Source organism: Schistosoma mansoni, assembly GCF_000237925.1.
Source record: "Schistosoma mansoni, WGS project CABG00000000 data, chromosome 1 unplaced supercontig 0010, strain Puerto Rico, whole genome shotgun sequence".
NCBI classification, from domain to species: domain Eukaryota; kingdom Metazoa; phylum Platyhelminthes; class Trematoda; order Strigeidida; family Schistosomatidae; genus Schistosoma; species Schistosoma mansoni.
The window spans coordinates 2,407,510-2,429,550 of record NW_017385987.1 but is presented as its reverse complement, the minus strand read 5'-3'; the positions used below and the strand labels follow the sequence as shown (position 1 = coordinate 2,429,550).

Sequence of the window (22,041 nt, the reverse complement as noted above, 5' to 3'; positions counted from 1 at the left end):
CCCCTGTTCTGTAATGCAATTCGATTTGACTATGATTTCCTAAAGGGATTTTGACAGATCACTCAAAGCTAAAATATTTAAATGTAATGCTAAGTGTCCAATATCGTTCTTATGCATTCAGATTTATCATCATTTGTTTAAATCAACTTCATCAAACAATTATAATGTAAAGTATAACTCAAAACATACTACTCACATTTGATGAGTAAACATCTCACTTTCAAAATGACATTACTCTTATAGAATATTGATAAACATGTCAGTCATTTATTGCGTTTTTTCGATACATAAATTAATTATAAACTTTGAATATAATCATACCCCAAAACTCAATCGATAGAAAACACTGAATATTTCACATTTTATCCTTTACCTAATTATTTCCTACACAGATAAACACATTTGATAGTTATCAGAAGGTGGTTTTGTGGAGATTTTAGTTGAGGAGTCCCACAATAGGACGAAACGGCCGTCCAGTGCTTCCATGTTTTCCATGGTGGTCTAGCTTCAATTGACTCACGATCTCATCTATATAACATTTGATAGTGTCTCTATTAATCAATGCCTTTTATTTTCACCAATGGTGTCATTTTTACAACGTACTTTCTGTGAATAATACATATTTTGAAAATGAGATCTTAGTCTAATTTAAATAACAATAATAAACCGGTATTTTTAAAATTCAACTTCCCTTATGATTGTTTATAGACAATGATTTGCGTGACATTTTCCTTTATTTTTCTTTATCCAATTTTTTGTTTTCGACATATTTTGTCTATTTTCTTTAACTAAGCACACACTCACATGTATGCAAAAAACAAACAAAAACAATTTATCAATAAATTTCAAAACGAAAATGTTTAATCATGTGAACACGTTATATTTATGATACGATAGATATGCTCCATACAGTTTAGATTGTACGCATGAGCACATTCTATGGAACTTCTAGAACCAATATCAATATTAAAGAATGCACAGTCATTTTAAAATAAAAGCCGATTTCTGAATCATATCTGACATTATTTCCCCATATAATCATCGTTAAATGACTAGCTTATATACATGTATACTAATGTACAAAACTATGTTTAGTCATGAGTAAGTACAAGTAAAGAAAATCAATATTAAACCTAATACATGTATATTTCTTTTTAATTAATTCTATAATGACTCATTTAAGTGTTTTGTTAGTGAATTGGTGATGGCTATAAATGAATACATTTTTTTTAAATCTAATTTTTTTCCCCTTTCAAATAGATTTGTCAGTATAGTTCAGGGCGTAGTAAATGTGTTTTTGAGTAAATCAACTAAATTTTTTTAGCTTGTGTCATTACTCATCCATTTATAATTTTATTTGTAAAATGTCAATACAGATTCATTATAAATATTACGCTTAGGTCATAGGCAACTTACTGTTTATGTTGGATGTGGACACTGACCCTAAGAAATTTTAGAAATGAATTCCCACAATATGAAGTTTTAAATTGGTGTAGCATTTTGTAAAGATTCATCAAAATGGATAACAATCAAGTATCAGTAATCGAATAGATTCACAGACTGAATAGATTTTATATTTCTTATAAATCTTGGATTCAAACCCTTATAAATGAATTATGACTTATATCGATTGTAAAAACTAGTAGCTAGCAAATTAACCAACTAATTTATTATCAGAAGGGGGTTTTGTGGAGATTTTAGTAATTTTATATAGTTGAGATCGTGAGTCAATTGAAGCTAGACCACCATGGAAAACCTGGAAGCACTCGACAGCCGTTTCGTCCTATTGTGGGACTCCTCAGCAGTGCGCATCCACGAAACGGCCATTCAGTGCTTCCAGGTTTTCCATGGTGGTCTAGCTTCAACTGAATCACGATTTCAACTATATGAAACTAATTTATTACTTAAAATAATCAATTTCAGGAGTTCTTAATTGTCTCTCATTTGTACTAATCATATCAATGCCGTTAAATTTTACGGTTTTAGAAAAACTACAATGTTTCAATATACTTTTTTTCATTGTTGAGTGGACTATCTCTCTATGTTACGATGAAATGTTGTTATTCGAATGTTATATTTTAAACAAGGAAGGTTTTTGTGATTATAAAATTCTTTCAACTTGTTTAAAATCTTTGAAAAACATTTTAACGTTACATTTGGAAGATTTGATTAAATTTGTAAACTCTAAGGTTTTGAGATGGTGGAGAAGATTTGTAGCTTAGGGAGAAGATTTCGATGGAGTTTTGTTTTCTAAACTGGATGGTTTAATCCATCAAAAACTCTAAGGTTATTATTATTTAATTTATTCTAATCAAATTGTTTGCGCTTTTCCAATAAATTATCAAATTTTCAGAAGACTTAAAACAAATAGACATCATTAATTGTATTGAAACATTGATAGATATAAAGGTTAATCATTTGGCAACAAGAAAAAGAATTATTCTATCATATATTCAAATTAACAGAGTATTTTTCTAATGATTTTTGTATATACCTTTACTCTAACAAGTTCTAGTGTAATTTTTAAAAACACGTTTTGTTTAGTTTTATGTATTATAGAGACAACTTCTCTCATATACATACAAAAATTACTTTTCTCAATAAAAGTGCTCACGCGCGAGACTGGTAGGTCCTGGGTTCGAATTTTGCGAGGCGGGGTCGTGGATGCGCACTGCTGAGGAGTCCCATAATGGGACGGAACGGCCGTCCAGTGCTTCCAGGTTTTCGATGGTGGTCTAGCTTCAACTGGCTCATGATTTCAACTATGAAAATACCGAAATCTCCACAAAACCCTTTCTGATCGAAAATCAGTATTTGCAAAATAGATAGATGATAAAGGATAAGAAACGCTACTGTATAATTAGTTATTATGACATATGTAGTTTCACTAATATATGAAATAACATAGTATAAGAGGCAGCGATAATAAGGAGAGAGCTAAGTATGTTTTTCATATTCATGGAGATGAAGTATGATACTTAAATCACGTTTAATGAGTCATCTTGGAATTGAGATGATTGTTTAACGATAAACCTTCTAACCGAAGCAGAAAAACAGAGTTTGAACCTGATTCTACATTTGAACGAGCATTCCTTTTATTGTTTAAAAAATTAGGGGCCTTGATACCTATTGTAAATTCCGATTAACACTGTAAATGACTAAAAATGACTATTTAATATTTCATTATTCGTCCATTGGGATTGAACAGGGTGTGATCAAATATTTCATTTTTAAATATTCCAAGCACAAAATCATAAACTCATACGAAATTGAAAAACTTAATCTACCTGATCAGCCGAATACATGAAAACGGAACGAAGTTGTTGGTGTAAGTAACTCGTGTATCAATTTTGCTGTTGCGGTACAACTATCTAGAATAGTTTTCTATAACAACCGTAATGCCTTATATTCCTTCGGCTGATAGATTCGTCACAAACATTATGATTAAAAACTTGGTTAGTGTATGGCTATAAATTCGTTGTATAATTTATTATTAAATAAAGTCAGTAGCAACTTGAAGACGTGATCCGCAATCTTTCTGTAAGATTCGAGAGTGTGTTGCATCCTTGAAGAAACTGTTGACAATCTGTATTGTTTTTCAGCAGTCAAACCAATTGCAAGTTTTTCATTTAATTAGTCATCTATATTATTTTTATATTCATTAAAATATCAACTAAGAGGTTTTTCTTGACCTTTTTTAATTACAACTACAGATCGAATTTGGCGTTCAGATTTGGATGTCTTGTTTGGTTTACGTAATGTATTTGTACAGCCATCGAATCAACTATTACCACCTTCGTCAGGAAAAACTTTGAATCTCTTATCATCTACTAAGTTAGAATTGCAATCAAATCTAAAAGATTCACAACAATTACTTCATGATGATAAGTCAACCTGGGATGATTTAAGAGCAATATCACCGGAATTCTTCAATTTAGCTATAGCGTTCTTAATTCTTAGCTTACGTTATCCAAGCGTGTTTTGGTATACCAATCGTGGATTTTCGTTTGTTTTCTCCTTACTACTATTATTGACAGGTGTGAATGCTTTATTAGAATGTTGTGCAACATCTATACTTGTACGACTTGGCTGGAATCAATTTCTGCTTCCAAGTGAAATTTGGCCGAGTGAATTAAAACTTCTTACATTACCGAATCCGCCAGCAGGCGATTTAAGTACTGAGAAGAAAACAGTTCAAACAAGTGAATCAACCGAAAGTGATAAATCAGACTCATTTGATGTATTAACCGTGGAGTCAAGTTTTACCTTAAATATTATCGGACCATTAGCACTTTCATTCTCTGGAACTATATTATTTCTTAGTCTTTTCATAGCAATGTTTGAATATGGTTATCATCAATTCACAGAGAATCTTGCAGCTTATAGACATTATCTTATTGGATCATGTAACGGAAACGGTTATCCATTGGTCAATGGAGGTGGTCTTATTTCTAATGGTGAATTGATGGAAAGACGCAGTAATTGTGGAATGAATGCCAATGGTTTATCTTCAGGTAATTTATTCAATCATACAGTGACAGAATCAGTACATTCAGGTCAAATGAGTGGTGGAAAATCCAGTCACTGTTTAGGTACTAGTACTGATGCAAATGGCTGGACAACCCGTAAAACTCGTGGTTATAGTTACGGAGCAGAAATGTTACATAATGGGTGTCGATGTTACCTATATTCATACACACCGCATATATGTGCATTGATTGGCAGTTTAATTGTACTTGCTTGTAAAATTCCAATAATGTGGGATTGTATATTGGTATACAGGATAACTAGACATTCCATTTTATTGTTCAGTGTAGTCTCAGGAATTATTGTTATGTTCGCTTGGTTTATTGCTTGGTTTGCATTTACATTAAAACCAGCTTGGAAATTTCAGGTAAGTTAGATAATTGGTTGTATTGTTACTTAGTTTTTTTGTCTTATTATATATATATGTCGCATTACTAGACATTCGGAGATATTATTAGTTAGTATAATACCTATTCAATACCTAGATAAATCACATAAGACGTGAATCTACTAGAATAATATTCGGATGGATTTGTTAAACTGTTAATCTCAATAAATGAACGACGTTAATAATGAATTGATTGAAGGTACTATAACTAAAATCAGTCTTCAAATGTCTAATATGGACATTATAAGTTTAATTTTCATCTTACATAATCATAATATTAAGTTGCCGAAGTATTAACAGTGTTATACTATTTAATCTTCAAGGCTAATTGAATTTTGTCAATCGTTATTGGAATGTAACTGCTAAACTAAATGGGTGAAAATAATCTTGTAATTGAAAGGAAATTCCTTTATTAGATGCATTCGGTGACATTAAAATTATGTGAAGATGATGCACAGGAGCTTATCGATAATTATTTCGATTGAAACTTAAGGATCAATCAAGTATGCTCTAAAAATTATATATTAAATATGATAAGAATGGAATTAGAATAATGAAATTACAATCTTTAATTGTGAAGGTGCATCTGCTCTTTGTGTTCTCCCAGATTCTAATCTTCTGAATTCTTCATGCACCTTTCTTTTTTCTCTTTCCAAATTTACTTCACTGGATTATACTCTTTGAATAACATCTTCAAACCCTAATCTTTCCGATTACTGCTTATACTCTTACTACCTCTACCACTATGGGATTTGAATCGACAACTGTATTTCTGTGCTAATTTGGTATGACAACTCGAACTGATATACGTACAAACGAAGTTCTACGTTGTGACTGACTAACTTTAATTATGATTATTTCTGCTAAAGAAATTCGTGAAATTTATAACATGAACCAAAAATATAAACCAAAATAAACTAAAAAGAGCTTATTAATAGCCAAACTAAATAGATGATTCTTCGAAATGTGTAGAATTGAAGTGGAAGCTCTAAGTATTTATCTTGGAAATAACCAAATAAATGAATTCAGCAACTATATTGATCAAATAAAACTGAATATCTAAAGGCTATATTCACTATCAGATAGAATAAAGTGAAACTTATCCTGTAATATTTCATTCAATTGCACACTTAATAAGGCTTTGTCGTCCAACTCCTAAGTACCAGTGACCATAACTACTTGCTTAATTACTTATGCCTGTTACCCTCTCGCGGAGGAGCGTAAGCCGCCTACCATAACTAAGTAATTAACAATTTGTTCTAAATATAAATAACACAGTCAATAATTTATAATATGTGGACTGGTAATCCATTTGTAATTAATACAGAGTTGGTTAATATAGACTAGACCAAAATTTAAGTAATTCCTCTCTTCTTCCTTACCATATAGGAAGTCTTAAAATTTTCACTTTTGCTGTCTCTCACACTTTCACAACAACAAAGATTTCGTAATAATAAATAATAACAATATATGCTACTTGAAAGAAGTAATTTTAGTTATGTTTTGAAAGTATAAAACTAGATAGTAGGCAGTTTTTGTTTAATATCTTCAAATGGGCGTCGACTTCCTCATACGATGTTAGTGATTGTTTTAAAAAACCGAGGAGGGGAACATAAACGACAATTACAATTATGCATACATAAAATATGCGTATATATATATATATATATATATATATAGTAGTTATCTTTATTTTGAGAACATACATTACTCCATTTTACAACCGTACACGCAAATATATAAATGCTTTGCGGGGCAAAAGAAAGATATGCTTTCCGGTAAATCCTTTATATTTTTATTTTCACACGCTGAATAGGGAGAATTTATTCACCAAAACACATCTTTTAAATTAGTCACTATGAAAATAAGTTTTACATTGATATCCGATTACAGACAAAGATTCTAAAACGAGTAAAATGACAATCAGAAAATATATAACTAGTGGATTAAGATTATAGTAAAGAAAAATGGAATAATACAAACTGGAAACAGTATCAATACAAGTAAACATAAAATTTAGTAGACAAGTAATTTGATGGCAAAGGTCAGCTGTCTATCTCGTAAAATAATCTAATCAACTTTATTTACAAATAAAGTCACTGGTCAGAATGATAGTGAATAAAAATTGTTTGACAGTATTTTTTTGGTATGTATATGACTGATTTTGTTTGTTGATCATTGAAAACATATGGTAGGCAATATTGTCAATTATAATGTATCTGTTTGGTAGCTTTGTTGGTATATTCAATATGTCAAATGTCATTAAACCATGATTTGTGACAGTATATCCATGTGAGGACACATGTGAGCCACATTCACCTCTTACTATACATGTACATATACTTATATATTCATTCAATAAACAGTAGTTTTACAAAAGAGAAAAGAAATTCTATTTGCTATTTTCCGGCAAATCTCATTTAATCATATTCAATTAGGTTAATTAGTTTTTACTGCCATTTAGTTTCGAAATATTCTGTTATTTATGATTTTAACAGAAAAAAAGTCTGTGTATTTACGGAAATTTACAGTGAATTAGATTAAGTAATTAATAACACACTTTTCAGTTGTTCTGGCCGGTAACCAGTCTGATATATATATACTTCTATATTTCAATGAAATTCGCTTCAGAGTATTTGTCAGTTACGTAATTCACATTGCAATTATTTATTTGACTAGCTGAAATTTAGACATCAACACCTTGACCTTTGTCAAGCAGAACGCGCGCGATCCCACTTCTGAAAATGTGTTGTTTTCATAGTCTCAGCCCAAAAATTGTACTTAACAGTCTTTAGAATATAGCCCAGAAAGAACGTTAACTGGTCAATTTCAAATGAACAGAGAACAATAAGGTATAGAAACGGCTAACCATTCGTACATTTCAATTTGCTTGACTAAAATTGGTGAACATATTAAAATGGTAATCTGCTTCGAAATCTAACAGAGTTGAATGATAAATGTATTGTAAAGTTACCAAACTAATATATATATCAGAGGGGGTTTTGTGGAGAATTTAGTATTTTCACAGTTGAAATCATGAGTCAATTGAAGCTAGACCACCATGGAAAACCTGGAAGCACTGGACGGCCGTTTCATCCTTTTGTGGGACTCCTCAGCAGTGCGCATCCACGATCGTGGATTTCAACTGTAATATATATATAGAAAGAGAGTCTTAAATCACACTCATCATGGGAGTCATGTATGCTTATCATTAGCTATTTTGTAAGTAACGGTTATATTCAGACGTTGTAATTCATTTAATCTCATTATTAAAATGGTGACCATGTTGCGATTTCGTTATCTATTCGAATGTAAAGCTCGATAGTGGAAACGAAATTGTGGTCAAATGGAACGTTTTCGTTTGATATTGATCAGCTAGAAGTTCTCGATTTAAATGAAAATGGATTTTTTCTAGATCATTATTGGTCAAACATCTGCTGTAAATTGATTAACAGAGGAAATGTTATCTTACCACTAAAATTTAATGCTTGTCAAATGAACTTAGGATTCTTTGGAAAGCTTTTATTATATTCATCTCCGCTTATTGTAGACTGTAAACGATGGGAAGAAAATATTTTTATTCCTGAAATTGCGAACTTGGTCCATTCTTTCAAAACTCATTATTAATTAAAGACCAGGACTTAGAGTAGTCAGCTTTTATCCAAAATATTGACTGAGATGTATACTGTATATGTGTAAGAACTGTGGAGTTTGAATTATATATATCACAAAAACTCTCAGTTAAAAATGTTTTAGGTTAATACATTAATTGTCCATGTATAGACTTCTTGAAATTGTCTTTGATCATATTTTTAGTGACCAATAGTGAAATCCATAAACTGAATGGCCAGCTGATTAATACCAATAAAACATAATACATTACGAGCTTTCATGACGTGAGTAATATAAAGCGGTTATTAGAAGTAGTCCATATAACTTAAAAATCATAAGAATTTAGAGAGGACCCAATAACAACAACCTCCATGTTTCCAACCAAACATAATAGGACTTCATATAACACTAAGTGAAAACCAATGTCATGTCTATTTAGTTCTTAATGTTAGCTGAATTCTACTGACAAGGTTTTAGTATGACTGCTAACCTGGCTGACTTGTTAAAACTTATGAAATACTTCACTGGCAGGTCATACGAGGCAATTGGCTTATCATATGGACTTATAAGTATGGTAAAATGCAATTCCTCACTAATAGAATAACTGAAAAGCAACTAGACTGAAGGAAAGAAAAGATATATTACTTCATTCTATTTACCTTTTTAGATATATTTTATTTTGGGAGTTATAGTTTCGACCGAATTTCCTTATTTTCAATGATTCCAGCGTCTCATAAACCTCTAGATAGCTGACAAACATAGGAAGAAGATGGGATATTGTTAGTTCAAATCCTTTTGAGAATTTTGTACTCTACTCATCATTCCTGTCAGTATTGTTTTCAGTATTTTCTCACGAGTTAAATAATTAGATGAACGTTTTTTTAAAGTTCAATTCCATCATTATCACATAAGTTGTACAAAAATAGTGTTTATCTTTTATATCTCAATGCATCAACAATACATAATTTACTGTTAGCTAACGCTTACTGATTCCGATTGGACTAATGAAGGAAACATTTTTTTTCAAAAAATGCCGAAAATCCTATTCCAGGAAGCACGTCTAATAAATAATTTATATTCATTATTTTCGAAATAGATGGTGTTAGACAATTGTAGGTGTACTCAGTTTTTCTATTATCTTTTTTCGGTCCCACAAATGAATGGGATATAAATCTATAACTATTAACAGGTTTTATTTAACCAGCATATTTTGTTACATAACTCATTGTGTTGTTTGATGATATAAATACATCTCTTTGAATCATATCAAATGTTACAAAATGTTACATATATTTAGATAGGTTTACAAATTTTTTTAGGATAATAAAATAGCCGAAATGTGATTCACAGGAATATGGGATCGATGCGTTTTAGTACGTTAAAACTCTTAAGTGTACCATCATAAGAGAATATTGTTAGGGAAAAAAACAACACTGGGAATCAAATAAAACATATATCATCAATTTATTTGTTGCGTTTTTGTCGACACCAATTCAAAATAATAATAATAATAATAATAATAATATAAAGAACATAAGCTTTTTAATCTAATTGACTGTTTAAATAAGTAACATATACGCATATGCGCGCTCCTACGCCAATAATAATAATATGTAGACGGATAGGCTTGTAAATAGTAAACCAGATTAGAATATTTACTTATTTCTGCTTTTAATATCTTTAATCTGTATTCATAAATAGTTCTTATGACTGGTACAAGTTGTCGATGTACATAAATAGCCTATTCTATAGTGTGTGTCTGTGTTAGCAGATTAATTAATGTTAACTAGCAATTTTAGACTACCATTTCATTCAATCTAAACAACTTATATGATATCATCATTGTAATTTGAACTAAGAGAATTAAGTGGTTGAACTGGCTAACACATTACTGATATGCATTTGTTTGTGATAGCTAGCTAGTTAAATAGATGTATATTATCAGTATAGGGTTGTGTATATTATTGAGTTTAAATTGATATCATGAATAGATCAACGTTAGACGACCATTGAAAACCTAGAAGCACTAGACGACCGTTTCATCCTAGTATAGGATTCTTCAGCAGTGCCCATCCACGATCGCTCACGAGAGACTCAATAATGAATAGCTTTGAGATAGATTTCCCGGAGTTCTAGTGAGAGACCGTGATCAGTGGAGTACGAACATGTCTGCAGCGAGGCAGTTGCTCAGGGAAGACAATGATGGACGGTCGTGCAATATCGTGGATAGGTTGAATTTAAACATTAACACCGTTGGATATTGGTTCAGTGGTTTAGAGGTTAAGTGTCCACACGCAAGACCAAAGGTCTTGAGCTCGAGTCCCACGTGTAGGATCGTGAATGCGCACTTCTGAGGAGTTCCATACTAGGACGAACTGGCCGTCCAGTACTTCTAGGTTTTCAATAATGGTCGAACATCGATCCATTCATGATACCAATCTAGATATGTATTAATATATGACGATCAAAAGGTAACTGAACTGGTTTTCATTAGAAATATAAACTAATTTCCTCCTCTAAATCATATTAAGGTGATTGTTAAAAGTACAAATACATATATACATCGAGGTCCAATGATCCCTATAAATGTCTCTGTCTTTATATTAATTTTTATACTATTTACAATCATATTTAAGTAGCATACTACGCGGATGATCATTTTCCAACGTCCATACCTTTCAATGACAAAAATATAAAACCTCTTACTATCCATTAGGACTATCAATGATAAAAATAAGGTGGCTTCAAACCATTTCAATTAACATCGAAATAACAAACAATTGTGAGTACATTGCATAATAAAAATTAAATGGGATCGAAAAAGCTTTTATTGTCGTTCCTGATAAAAATGGAGAATTTCATATAATTGTTATAAACTCCAAGGAAATATCCAGTCTTTGTAGAACTCGTCCATTATTCGTGATATACAATGATTCAAAATATTTATAGGTAATGACAACAATAAAATCTTCATTTCTGGAGACAACCAAACAACCGAAAATATCGGCAGCGTAATTCACATCGAGCCACCGCGTATGTTGTGGCAGCTGAATGAAAATGAACGATGTAAATCAAGAAATTACAATGGTTGTTTGTTTTTGAGGATTTGTAACGCGTGAAACAAAGGAGATCATTCCTTGCATTTCAAATTACTATATTAGGCGATTATCATTCACTGTCTTAATGAGTTAACATAATTTTTCCTGCACATCATATGATATTTAAAATAACAATAAACAGACTTAATTCATTTTTGTGCTGGTTGTTTGAATCCTTCCATGGACATTTAGGACTAAAATTGATCAGTCTCTTATTGGTATATGTGCATCCTGTGCGGACTTCCTCAATATTGCGTTAAGTCAAAAGGATTATAAGCAGAGATGGTGGTAGCTATCAGCAGAATCCAATAGTGAGCATTTTACATCCAGCTGACATTCTCAAATTTGATGAAACGCGCGTCCTGGATTCCGCTACCAGCCACCATCATCTCTGCTGATAAATTTAGACTTAGTTGTATCATGATAACTTGAAATATACTATCAATTAAAATCATTTAGTTTTATAACTAAACACTTATACACATATCAAAATACAGTCAGTATGTATTTCAGTCAATGTTTATGATAAGTTTATGACGACTCTATTATGTTGAATGAAGAAAAGTGATGAAGGTAACTTTACACAACAGTTAGCAGGTCGCATGACGTTAATTAAATTCTTGAATTATTTCGTTATCCAGGGGCTCTGACTGTTATAATTAACCTTTTGAGAATTGATTAGTATCGACTGATTATACATATTTGTTACAATACTGAACTTCATTAATTAAATTATAATCTTCAATAGTTTTAACTAGGTTGATAGTTCAGTTATCTATGGCTTTTCAAGAAATCTATACTAAACTTTTATACTTTTATTTGCAGTAGATCAATAACCAACCACTTCACAAGTAGCTCATTAGATAAATTAAAAAGAACGAGAAAATGATATATGCAACTGTCTCACTTTGTTTAAATCCCACGAAACGGAAAAACTTTGTGAAATTAGAAGCCACAGAATGATAATCTCAATACATATGTAGTGAACAAGAACACAGGCGCAGCCAACCAAATGTGTGTGAACATGCAATTTCAGAATTTCTTACTAAAATCATTTAGAATAAAGTAAATCAATAGTCCCAAGTTTGATTGTTCCTTCGTTTCCATACCAATTATTCTCTGTTCTTATTCCCTTCTCTTCGATTTTCTTAACCTTCTACCACCAGGCACCTCACTTTCGATTAGTGATACATAGTACGTATATCTGTCGGTATCAGCAGTATAGACCACACATAGAATTAATCCATGAATTTAATTTCTAGTGATTCAAGTTTTCTATACAGTTGTGGAATTCCAAAATAGTTTTTTGAGAAATTCTACAAGGTATAGCGTCCAAAATACACTTTATATCTAAATCTAAGTATTCACTTCATTATCATTTTAATTCGCCAGTGTACTCCTTATAAGTTTATTGGATGAAACGAAAGTCTGAAGTTTTAATTTCTTCAGTTTTGTATTTGTTTTTACAATCATTGAAGAAATAAAGGATTATTTGGTCGAAATAATCTTTCATAACAAGTAATATAAACAAGCTTTTGACATTAACAAAATTCTTGAGACACTGAAAATGTGCATGAAAATTTAATCTATAGGAGTAGGTTAATTCATAATCTGCAAAAAGAGGCTTAAACGAGTCATTAATTTACCATATTTAAATCTTGATAGTATCAACTATTTGGTTGGAGTTAAAGATAAACACACACTCATAGTGTTCCACACTAAACTAAAACAACTACAGTATACTTATTTTTATAGGTTTTTGAATTACCCCACTGATTCTTAGGACTGCAATCGATTGGTATATCTTATTGACATATGTACATCCTGTGCGGATTAACTCGATGTTGCCATTAAGTCACAGATAGGATGAATGCGCGTTCTTGTTTTCATTGCTTGTCACCATCCAACTCTGCTTATAACTACATTAAATGTTATTTGACTTATTTTTGCTTCAGATATTAACTAGAATTCGTTTGTTACTTGAAAGCAAAAATTTTCTTAACCAAAAGTCCATACTGTAACTAAAAAATATTACAGTAAGCTATATTTACATTCATCGTAATCTTCGTGTTTAGATGTTTTATTTATCTATTTGTTTGCTTAATATTTTTAAGGTGAATCTTCCACTTCAAACTGTATCATCACCAGGTGTACTAACAACTGGATTCCAACCAATAACTTTTATTCCTCCTATAAATTATCAACCAGTTAATGATATGATACAGAATTCAATGTTTAATAGTCAAATACGACAAATAACAACGTCAACAAATTATGGTATACCAATGAATGGAACTAATACTCGATTAACAAATACATCACATAATCCAACTTCATCAAATATTCACACACAAATGACCATGCTTGGCTCGACTGATGATGGTTTCATTCATACTGATGTGAATGGTTCACAACCAGTTGGTGTACCGGCTAGTCCAATTTATGCATGTTTTCATGATAGAAATACTGGATTTTATGGTATATCAGCAAGTGCGTCAAGTATCGGTTTGCCAATGAACGCACAAATACTAGTTACACCAGAAATGATCAGTAATAATAATACATCTAATTTAGTGAATTCATCAATCGGACCTAATAACCAAGTTAGTAGTAATGTAGATACACGTAACGCAGAGCATGGGATTGAAGATGCTGAGGCGGGTAGTAGACAAAGTGGTAAGAGAACCATGTTTTTAGAATTGAATATTGTATAATGAATCGGAAATTTTGTCAATATAATGAATCATTCGACTAACACTTCAATCTCTTACAGAAATTGTACATTTTATGATCATAAAAACAAAGGGAAGTGAATCAACTTACCAAATACGATTCAATTTTCTTATTTGGTTTAATATATTCAAAACCACTGCTAAAGAGTAAGACGAAAAATTGAACAACTAGTTTGAATTCTTATTGAAGGAAATTAACAAATGTAAAAACTAATTAATTAAAAATCCTATTCATTGTCTTAATTGTGTTATTAAGATAAAACAGCTTCATTAATCATGAAGTTTCAATTTAATTGGATAAATATTTGTGTCGTCAAGACTCAACAACGAATGAAGTAAACATTCTCTACACTGTTAGAATTGTGATAAGCATAAAGAAATAAAACGACTAGAAAAGTTTCTATAATGTAACAGAATCTTGAGTTTTATATGTGATGGTTGTAAATGCTCTTAATTCTTATAATAAAAGGTGAATTGAGAGCAGTTTGGCATGCTATCTATATGATAACTAACTTCAAACATTCATTAATAGATTTATACCTAAAATAATATGATCAGTAAATAGTGGTGGATGCTGGATAATTTTCTCAGAGCTTTTGCAGGTACTATAATAATAATCATAACAATACTAACTTACTTACGCCTGTTACCCCTCCTGGAGGAGCATAGACCGCACACCAGCATTCTCCATCCAACCCTGTCCTGAACCTTCCTTTCCAGTTCATTCCAGTTGCTATTCATCCTTTTCATATCTGCTTCTATTTCCCGGCGTAGTGTGTTCTTTGACCTTCCATTTTTCCGCTTCCCTCCCGGATTCCAAGTTAGGGATTACCTTGTAATGCACATTGGTGATTTCCTTAATGTATGTCCTATTCACTTCCAACGTGTTTTCCTAATTTCCTCTTCAGCTGGAAGCTGGTTTTTCCTCTCCCATAAAACGCTGTTGCTGATAGTATCCGGCCAGTTAATGTTGAGTATTTTGCGTAAACAACTGTTTATAAATATTTGTACCTTGTTGATGATGGATGTAGTAGTTCTCCACGTTTCAGCTTCGTACAGTAGGACTGACTATCTTGACGTTCGTATTGAAGATTCTCACAATAGTGACCAAAAAAAACTTGACATTAACGTATTCAGACTTATTATGATTTTGATTGTACTAAAAATATTCGGTCTTGTTTCGTATGTATTATTCAAACTTGTGCTAATTCTATTTCGGTTATTTATTTACTTTTAAGAAGTGGCTTACATTAAGTCACTAAACGTCAGAAATGGTAATACAATTACTCATGAATTATTCTGTCCAATTATGATTAGCCTTTTAATTCAAAGAATATACAGCACAGCTTTTTCAGTATATTTCTATCAATGTTTTATTACACTTATAAGTAGGTCACCTAAACCGCCAACATAGTTTATCAATCATATTCCTAATGACAACATTGCTTAGTAAGAATCATTTGATAGTTTTTAATAGTATTGTGGTGTAGTCTACATATATCAACATAAGTAGTATGTGGTGATGGTCAGGCATAGAATGTATTTTGGCGGAAGATCGATGAGGAAAGAACAAGAATGAAGAGCAATCGGCACAAAAATGCATGAACAATGAAATCAGAGAAGACGGACTGATATTTGCAGAAGGAACAGTTAAGATTGAGAAAATTAATTGCTATTTTGCAAATTAACTGTTGACTGTATGGTTATCAGAATTTAGTGAGATAGTCTGTAATTTCTATGGTAAATACATTCGATTGTCCCAACCCGTGTTCTTGTTCACTGCAGTATCTTAACAGACATCAACAGACCATAAAAACTAACTTCACTCCACAATGAATCAATTCCCGAAATTAGATTATGAGCTAAAACTGATGTCAATGATTCAACCGTAAAAATGTTAATGAAAAGTATGTGAAAAGTTACTAGTTTTTTGTAAAATATCAAATTCTAAAAGATTATTACAATATGGAAATTTTTTTTACAATCGGATTTATATAAAGTACTTATGTCTTCACACCTACAAATATAAACTTAGATATTCTCTTCTCAGCTATCTCTTTGTTATGCATAGTACCTAAAGTGTTACTTCTTTAAAACTCAACATGATAACAGTAAAACATTTCATATTTATGCTTTAGGTGGGAATAACTATGTCTGTCTTCAAAGTGCCCTGAATTCAAATAATTTTTCTAATATAGGTCAACCGATTCTCGTTAACTCTAGCAACAATAATGGGAATAGTAATAACAATAATAGTAATCATAATGAATGTATTGGATTACCAACAATGACACCAGTTACAATATCATCATCAACTAGTCAGCTCCAATATCCTACACTGAACTTATATTCAGGATATCTTAACAATAATTCTAACAATGATAACGCAACTAACAATACTCAACTATCATCCAGTTCATCAGGTCATGGTGGAGTAGACGATGATGAAAATTCAATGAGTACAATACAACCTGCAAGTAAGTTACATGTTATATCCATATTCAAGAATAAGAATACGTTTGTTTATTGGTAAAATATAATTTTGTTGTATGAGCTACTGGTTATTTTTATCACAGAGGATCCAGTGAACTAACATTTATGTACAGTCTTTGAATTATCATTATCAGTGTGAATATCTGTTGAGACAAAATATAGAGATCAATATATGTCATGTTGTTTCAAGAAACCGATTTAAACCATTTACTGAAAGTGTTTCCAATTTTTCTGAAGGCAGTCCTTTTTCTTTTATTCACTGTAATACCTACTTTTGTAGACTCATAAATACTAGGTTCAGAATTATTCAATATATAATAGGCATATCATCGAAACTCACTTAAATAGATTTGAATATGGAATTGTGTTACATATGCATCTCCATAGAACAACATCGTTTTTTAAAACTAAGACTATGGTTTTTTAGATAGAAATTATAAATAACTAGCTTTGAATTAAATTTCAAACTACTGAAGCCATTACACTCAAGTAAATTTCAACTTCAGAGTTCTCAATGGACTAATAGATAATAAATTCAATCAATAGTGAGAAATGACAAAAGGTTAAAGGACAATTTTGATGTCTGTATAATTAATGAATAAATGATTAATTGGGATGAACATCAAAGACGAATAACGAAACTAAAATTGAGCGTGACTGTAGATTAAACCTGTATTTCCAAAAGCATATTGATAGTGACATCAGTAAATACCATAATAAAGATATGGAGCTAATTTCAGTTGGAGATACTTAAATGTTCTCAAAATGGTATACAACCCAGTATAAAATCCCTTACAGGTAAATATATTGATTGGAAAATCTCTATCACAATGCTTAGAAATATCGTGATTTAATTTCGCTCTACTGATAATCAATTCAGTAGCATGAACATATTTTTACTGGCTTTTATCGTGACATCACAAAATGTGAAGAAAACAGTTATTAATGACCTATCGCGTAGCGTTGAAAAATAAAACCTTATCCAGTTCTAAAAGATTCTGATAAAGCTGGTTTTTTGTTGTTATCACACTTGTCTTTTTAGAGGCAAACATTTCACAGAAGAAAAGTTAGCTTGACAATTTAATTGTCAAATATTGTACGATTGTATTAATATGCAACTATTAATATGGTGAATAGATTTGTATTTTCATAAGCCTGTTTCTAATGAATACGGCTCATAGACGAAATTTTACTCAGAATAAGTAAAATAAATCAGAAGGTGAATTATCAGGATATTTAGAAAAACCAGGCAAACCTCATATGCAACTACAAAATAAAGGGTTACGATCTGATTGTTCGTTAAGCAGGTAAACGAAGGTCATTGTAAGCAAGAGTGTGTTATATTTTGAGATAATGTTCTGTACAGAACTAGGGTGCTTGATAACTAGGAAACGATAGGGCTTATTCCAACATGAACTTTTTCTATGACTAACTCAATAAAATGGCGACTGAAACACAGCATTTTGACGTTAATAATCCGCAGACTAATATAAGATCAAGATGTGGCTTTCTGGATAGCTTTACATTCCATATAGAAGTTAAAAATTGAAATGGACCAACATTTTCTTCATAGCAACATCTGATGACCTTCAGACATAACAAAATTAGCCAACCAAGGTTAACGACAGTCGATCAGATAATAACGAAGGTCATTAAGGGAATTTGAATTTGAAAAATATCGTTGACGTTGTCCTTTAAAGAAAAATGCAATAACAAAAACCAGATAACCTTAGTTCCCCTTAACAGAGTGAGAATACATAACAATGGCAATAATGATAAAACAAATAAAGTGATTTTAAGACTAATTTAACTAAAGTCGAGGAAAGGATAATAATTAAAAATATGGATAAAAATGGGACAATACGAAGGAAGCTTGGATCATGAAAAGGAAAGCGATCTTACATACCGTTTCCGTATACACAGACCTTAATGTTCTGTATACTCAACCGTTCTTAAATTCAAAGTAGATGTGTGCATACAATTTTCTGTAGATTTGATTTGCTCTCACAAACAATTTAGAATGATAGGTCCTGTCCACAGAAGTTATGGTCAGATATATATTGAGAAATAGGAAATTTTGTAATTTCCCATAATCCTTTAATAACTCATGAAAAAGGTACTTTTCTACTCTATCACTTTTGTTAGATGCTTTTCGTCTTTTTCAGTATTACCCTTCATTTGTTCCTTATAGATAAAATTTCTATTCAGGGAGGTCCATCGTATCCAGGATTCGGTTTCACATCACCAAAAGTTGCACATTCAAATTCATTTTCATTAATAAATCGTTTCCCGAATCAAACATCCACAGATTCTCGAGCAACTACAGCAACTGAATCATATGGGAATCTCCCAAGAATTGGTGCGTCGAACGAGGTGATGTGTTTACGGTCACATCAAAATACCACAGTATTATCACCTGAGGAATGCGGTTTAATGAATTCGAGTGTACAGAATACAGGAAATTCATTAAATTCAACCAATATACCATCTTCATCTTCAAATGGACCAAGAGTAACATTTAAAGATGATATTAATTCAATTAGTGGAACTACATCTTACAATCAAAATGCATCAAGCTTATTGCATACCATTACAACAGAGGGTAGTTCATTCGACGAAAAATCGATTGACAAAGATAAAGTTAGTACAATTACTTATGGCAGTGGACCATATGATAATGCATTCCCTACAACATTTCGTTCTAGTTTATTGTTAAAAAATCAATTACAAAATGTTGGTAAAAATCAAGTAGACACTGTCGATTTACCGAAATCATCTAATACATTTATGAATAATTCAGGTTATTTGAGACACGGAAATATCTCTATAAATAATAATAGTAACACAAACAATAATAATTCCAATATATACTCTTTGTATCCAAATACGTCTGTCGGTCAATCAATAATTCCTGAAATGATTGACAATGTACTGACAGATATACATAATAATAATAGTAAAAATAATCAGTCAAATAGAATAACTGGTAGTAGTTGTAATAATAATAATGTCATGATTGGTGATACTTTCATTAATGGTCAACGCAGTTCTATGGAAGATTTACCATTATTATTGACATCTCATTTATCAACCGATGAAAATCAAGAAACTAGATTATGTAGTCAAGTTTAACAAAATTTTTTAAAGTCTTCTGTTTCCTTTATGAGTATTCTTCGTCTGATCACATAAAGTTTAATGTATGCATTTAAGTCATCTTGATGTTAAAAAACCTTATCTCCTCTATTATTCACTTTCCTTCTTTCCTCCATACTTTCTTATTCAGTTGAGTCGTAATATACCAGTTAAGTTATCCTGTACATGTTGACATTGTTTCATACTAATACTTTGTCAATGAAAAGTATCACAACGAAATCCCGAGAAAGAAAAGTTACCATCAACTGTGACGTTATTTCATTCAGGGTATGTTTTAAGATACATAACAAGTAAAGACAGTGGATAATCAAACTAAAAAACATTGAAGAATGTGAATATCTCATTTTAGACAAACTTGTCAATGACAAATTTTCTTAAATTGCATTGTTTTCATTCGTTTTAGGCACAAGTACAGTGGTTACACTCATCCTATTATACCACTTTACTCAAAACCAATCAACCACTGAACAAACAGAATATACTACTATTATCAGTATTGTGAATAATCATAATATAGGAATTATAGCTTATGACCATAAAAAATATATGTAAATAGGTACAATTCATTTTATACAAAAGTTTACTATAATAATATTCTTCAATATTTCATGCTAAAAGCGCCAATTTTTAGGATTGATTCATTTTTAAACGTTATATAATTTCATATTAAAAACATGACATCGATCACATCTGCAATAAATCTTCGATAAAATAATATCTGTCATCCATGACCATGATGAAACAACCACACACACACACACACATTTTTCAGTTTGGTTTTATCAACAGAACAAATATTTTTCCATATCCCTTAACATCAACAATACAACTGTCGTCATTTATAGGTTGATATTCCTTTTTCTCTGTAATTTACTATATTTAATGTCATTGGTCTCTTGAGTACACCTTAATCGATATTATACAGAATATTTGTGTTATATTTGTTGATGTGTATATACAAACACTTATAAATAACATTGGATACGTATATCCAAGTACATATCCACTTATGTTGTTCAGTTAATAAATTCATTCATTATTTTGCTTAAGTTGTCAAGTTATTTTCCCATTTTATGTTTATGAGTAAATGTCTATTGTTTTTACATATGTTAACCTTTTTTTTCCTCCACTCTACTTTTTATTTATTTTCTTGATAAAATGGATAATTATATTTTCTCGAGTTAAATATAAAAAAAATTTATGAAATAACTAACCACAATTGATTGATCACTTGGTGGTGATTAATGTCATGCGTATCAAGTCCTTCTTAGTGCTGATCAAATGCTATCTCAGTCCTACAGGAGGTCGGTCGCGGCCCGAATAGCTCAGTGGTAACGTTTCTGACTGTGAAGCTGAGTGACACGCGATCGAATCCGTCAAGGAGTACTAGTTCCCTCAAGATTATAGGTACACCTTGCTGACGAGTGCCAAGTAGCACGAAACCCGGGTCCACAGTTTCCTATTGACCACCTCCAACCACCATCTTAACTCTAATTACAATCTTATCATGATTACCATTATTCAGGGTTTGTTCGAATGTACAAACGAATACAAGAAACAGATAAGAACTACATGTGATCATAATAGTGTTACTAGGTTTTTCTTTTTACTAAATTGTTTTTTTCTTCTTATGTCTAAGCAAAACATAATCATGTGATGGTAACACGTGTAAATATTTCATGCAGTTTGGTATAGAATGTTGACAAGTTTATTTTGCTAGATGTTGATGAAATGGGGTAAAGTTATATTGATAAACTGTAGGGTGATTATCCCAAATCTCTCTTAATACAACATTTTCACAAATAATGAAATATCCAAAAAAATATTCGTCATGTGTTAAAAAAAGTAACATCTACATTAATGACAATTTTGAATATGTGACTCTTGATAACTTTTTATAAGATAAGCACTTCAGGGTTTTAAAGTATTGGATACACAAGTAACAACTTACATATGTGATATTGATTAGTGGGCAATATGGCAAGACTCACACCCTGATGATATATACACTATTGTTATTGTAGTTTACCCGGTTCTT

The 22,041-nt window shown here is 31.2% G+C and overlaps 1 protein-coding gene across 1 annotated transcript; it reads left to right on the top strand.

Annotated features, from left to right (window-relative positions):
• Positions 1-1,097: 1,097 nt before the first annotated feature.
• Smp_132610 (hypothetical protein) lies at positions 1,098-21,581 on the top strand (the record flags this gene model as incomplete). The annotated part of the gene is made up of 6 exons (XM_018791999.1): positions 1,098-1,101; positions 3,714-4,894; positions 13,740-14,301; positions 16,496-16,834; positions 19,042-19,650; positions 21,529-21,581. The coding sequence occupies 6 exons, from the start codon at positions 1,098-1,100 to the stop codon at positions 21,579-21,581; spliced, it is 2,748 nt and encodes a 915-aa protein (XP_018644903.1).
• Between the last annotated feature and the right edge of the window lie 460 nt (positions 21,582-22,041).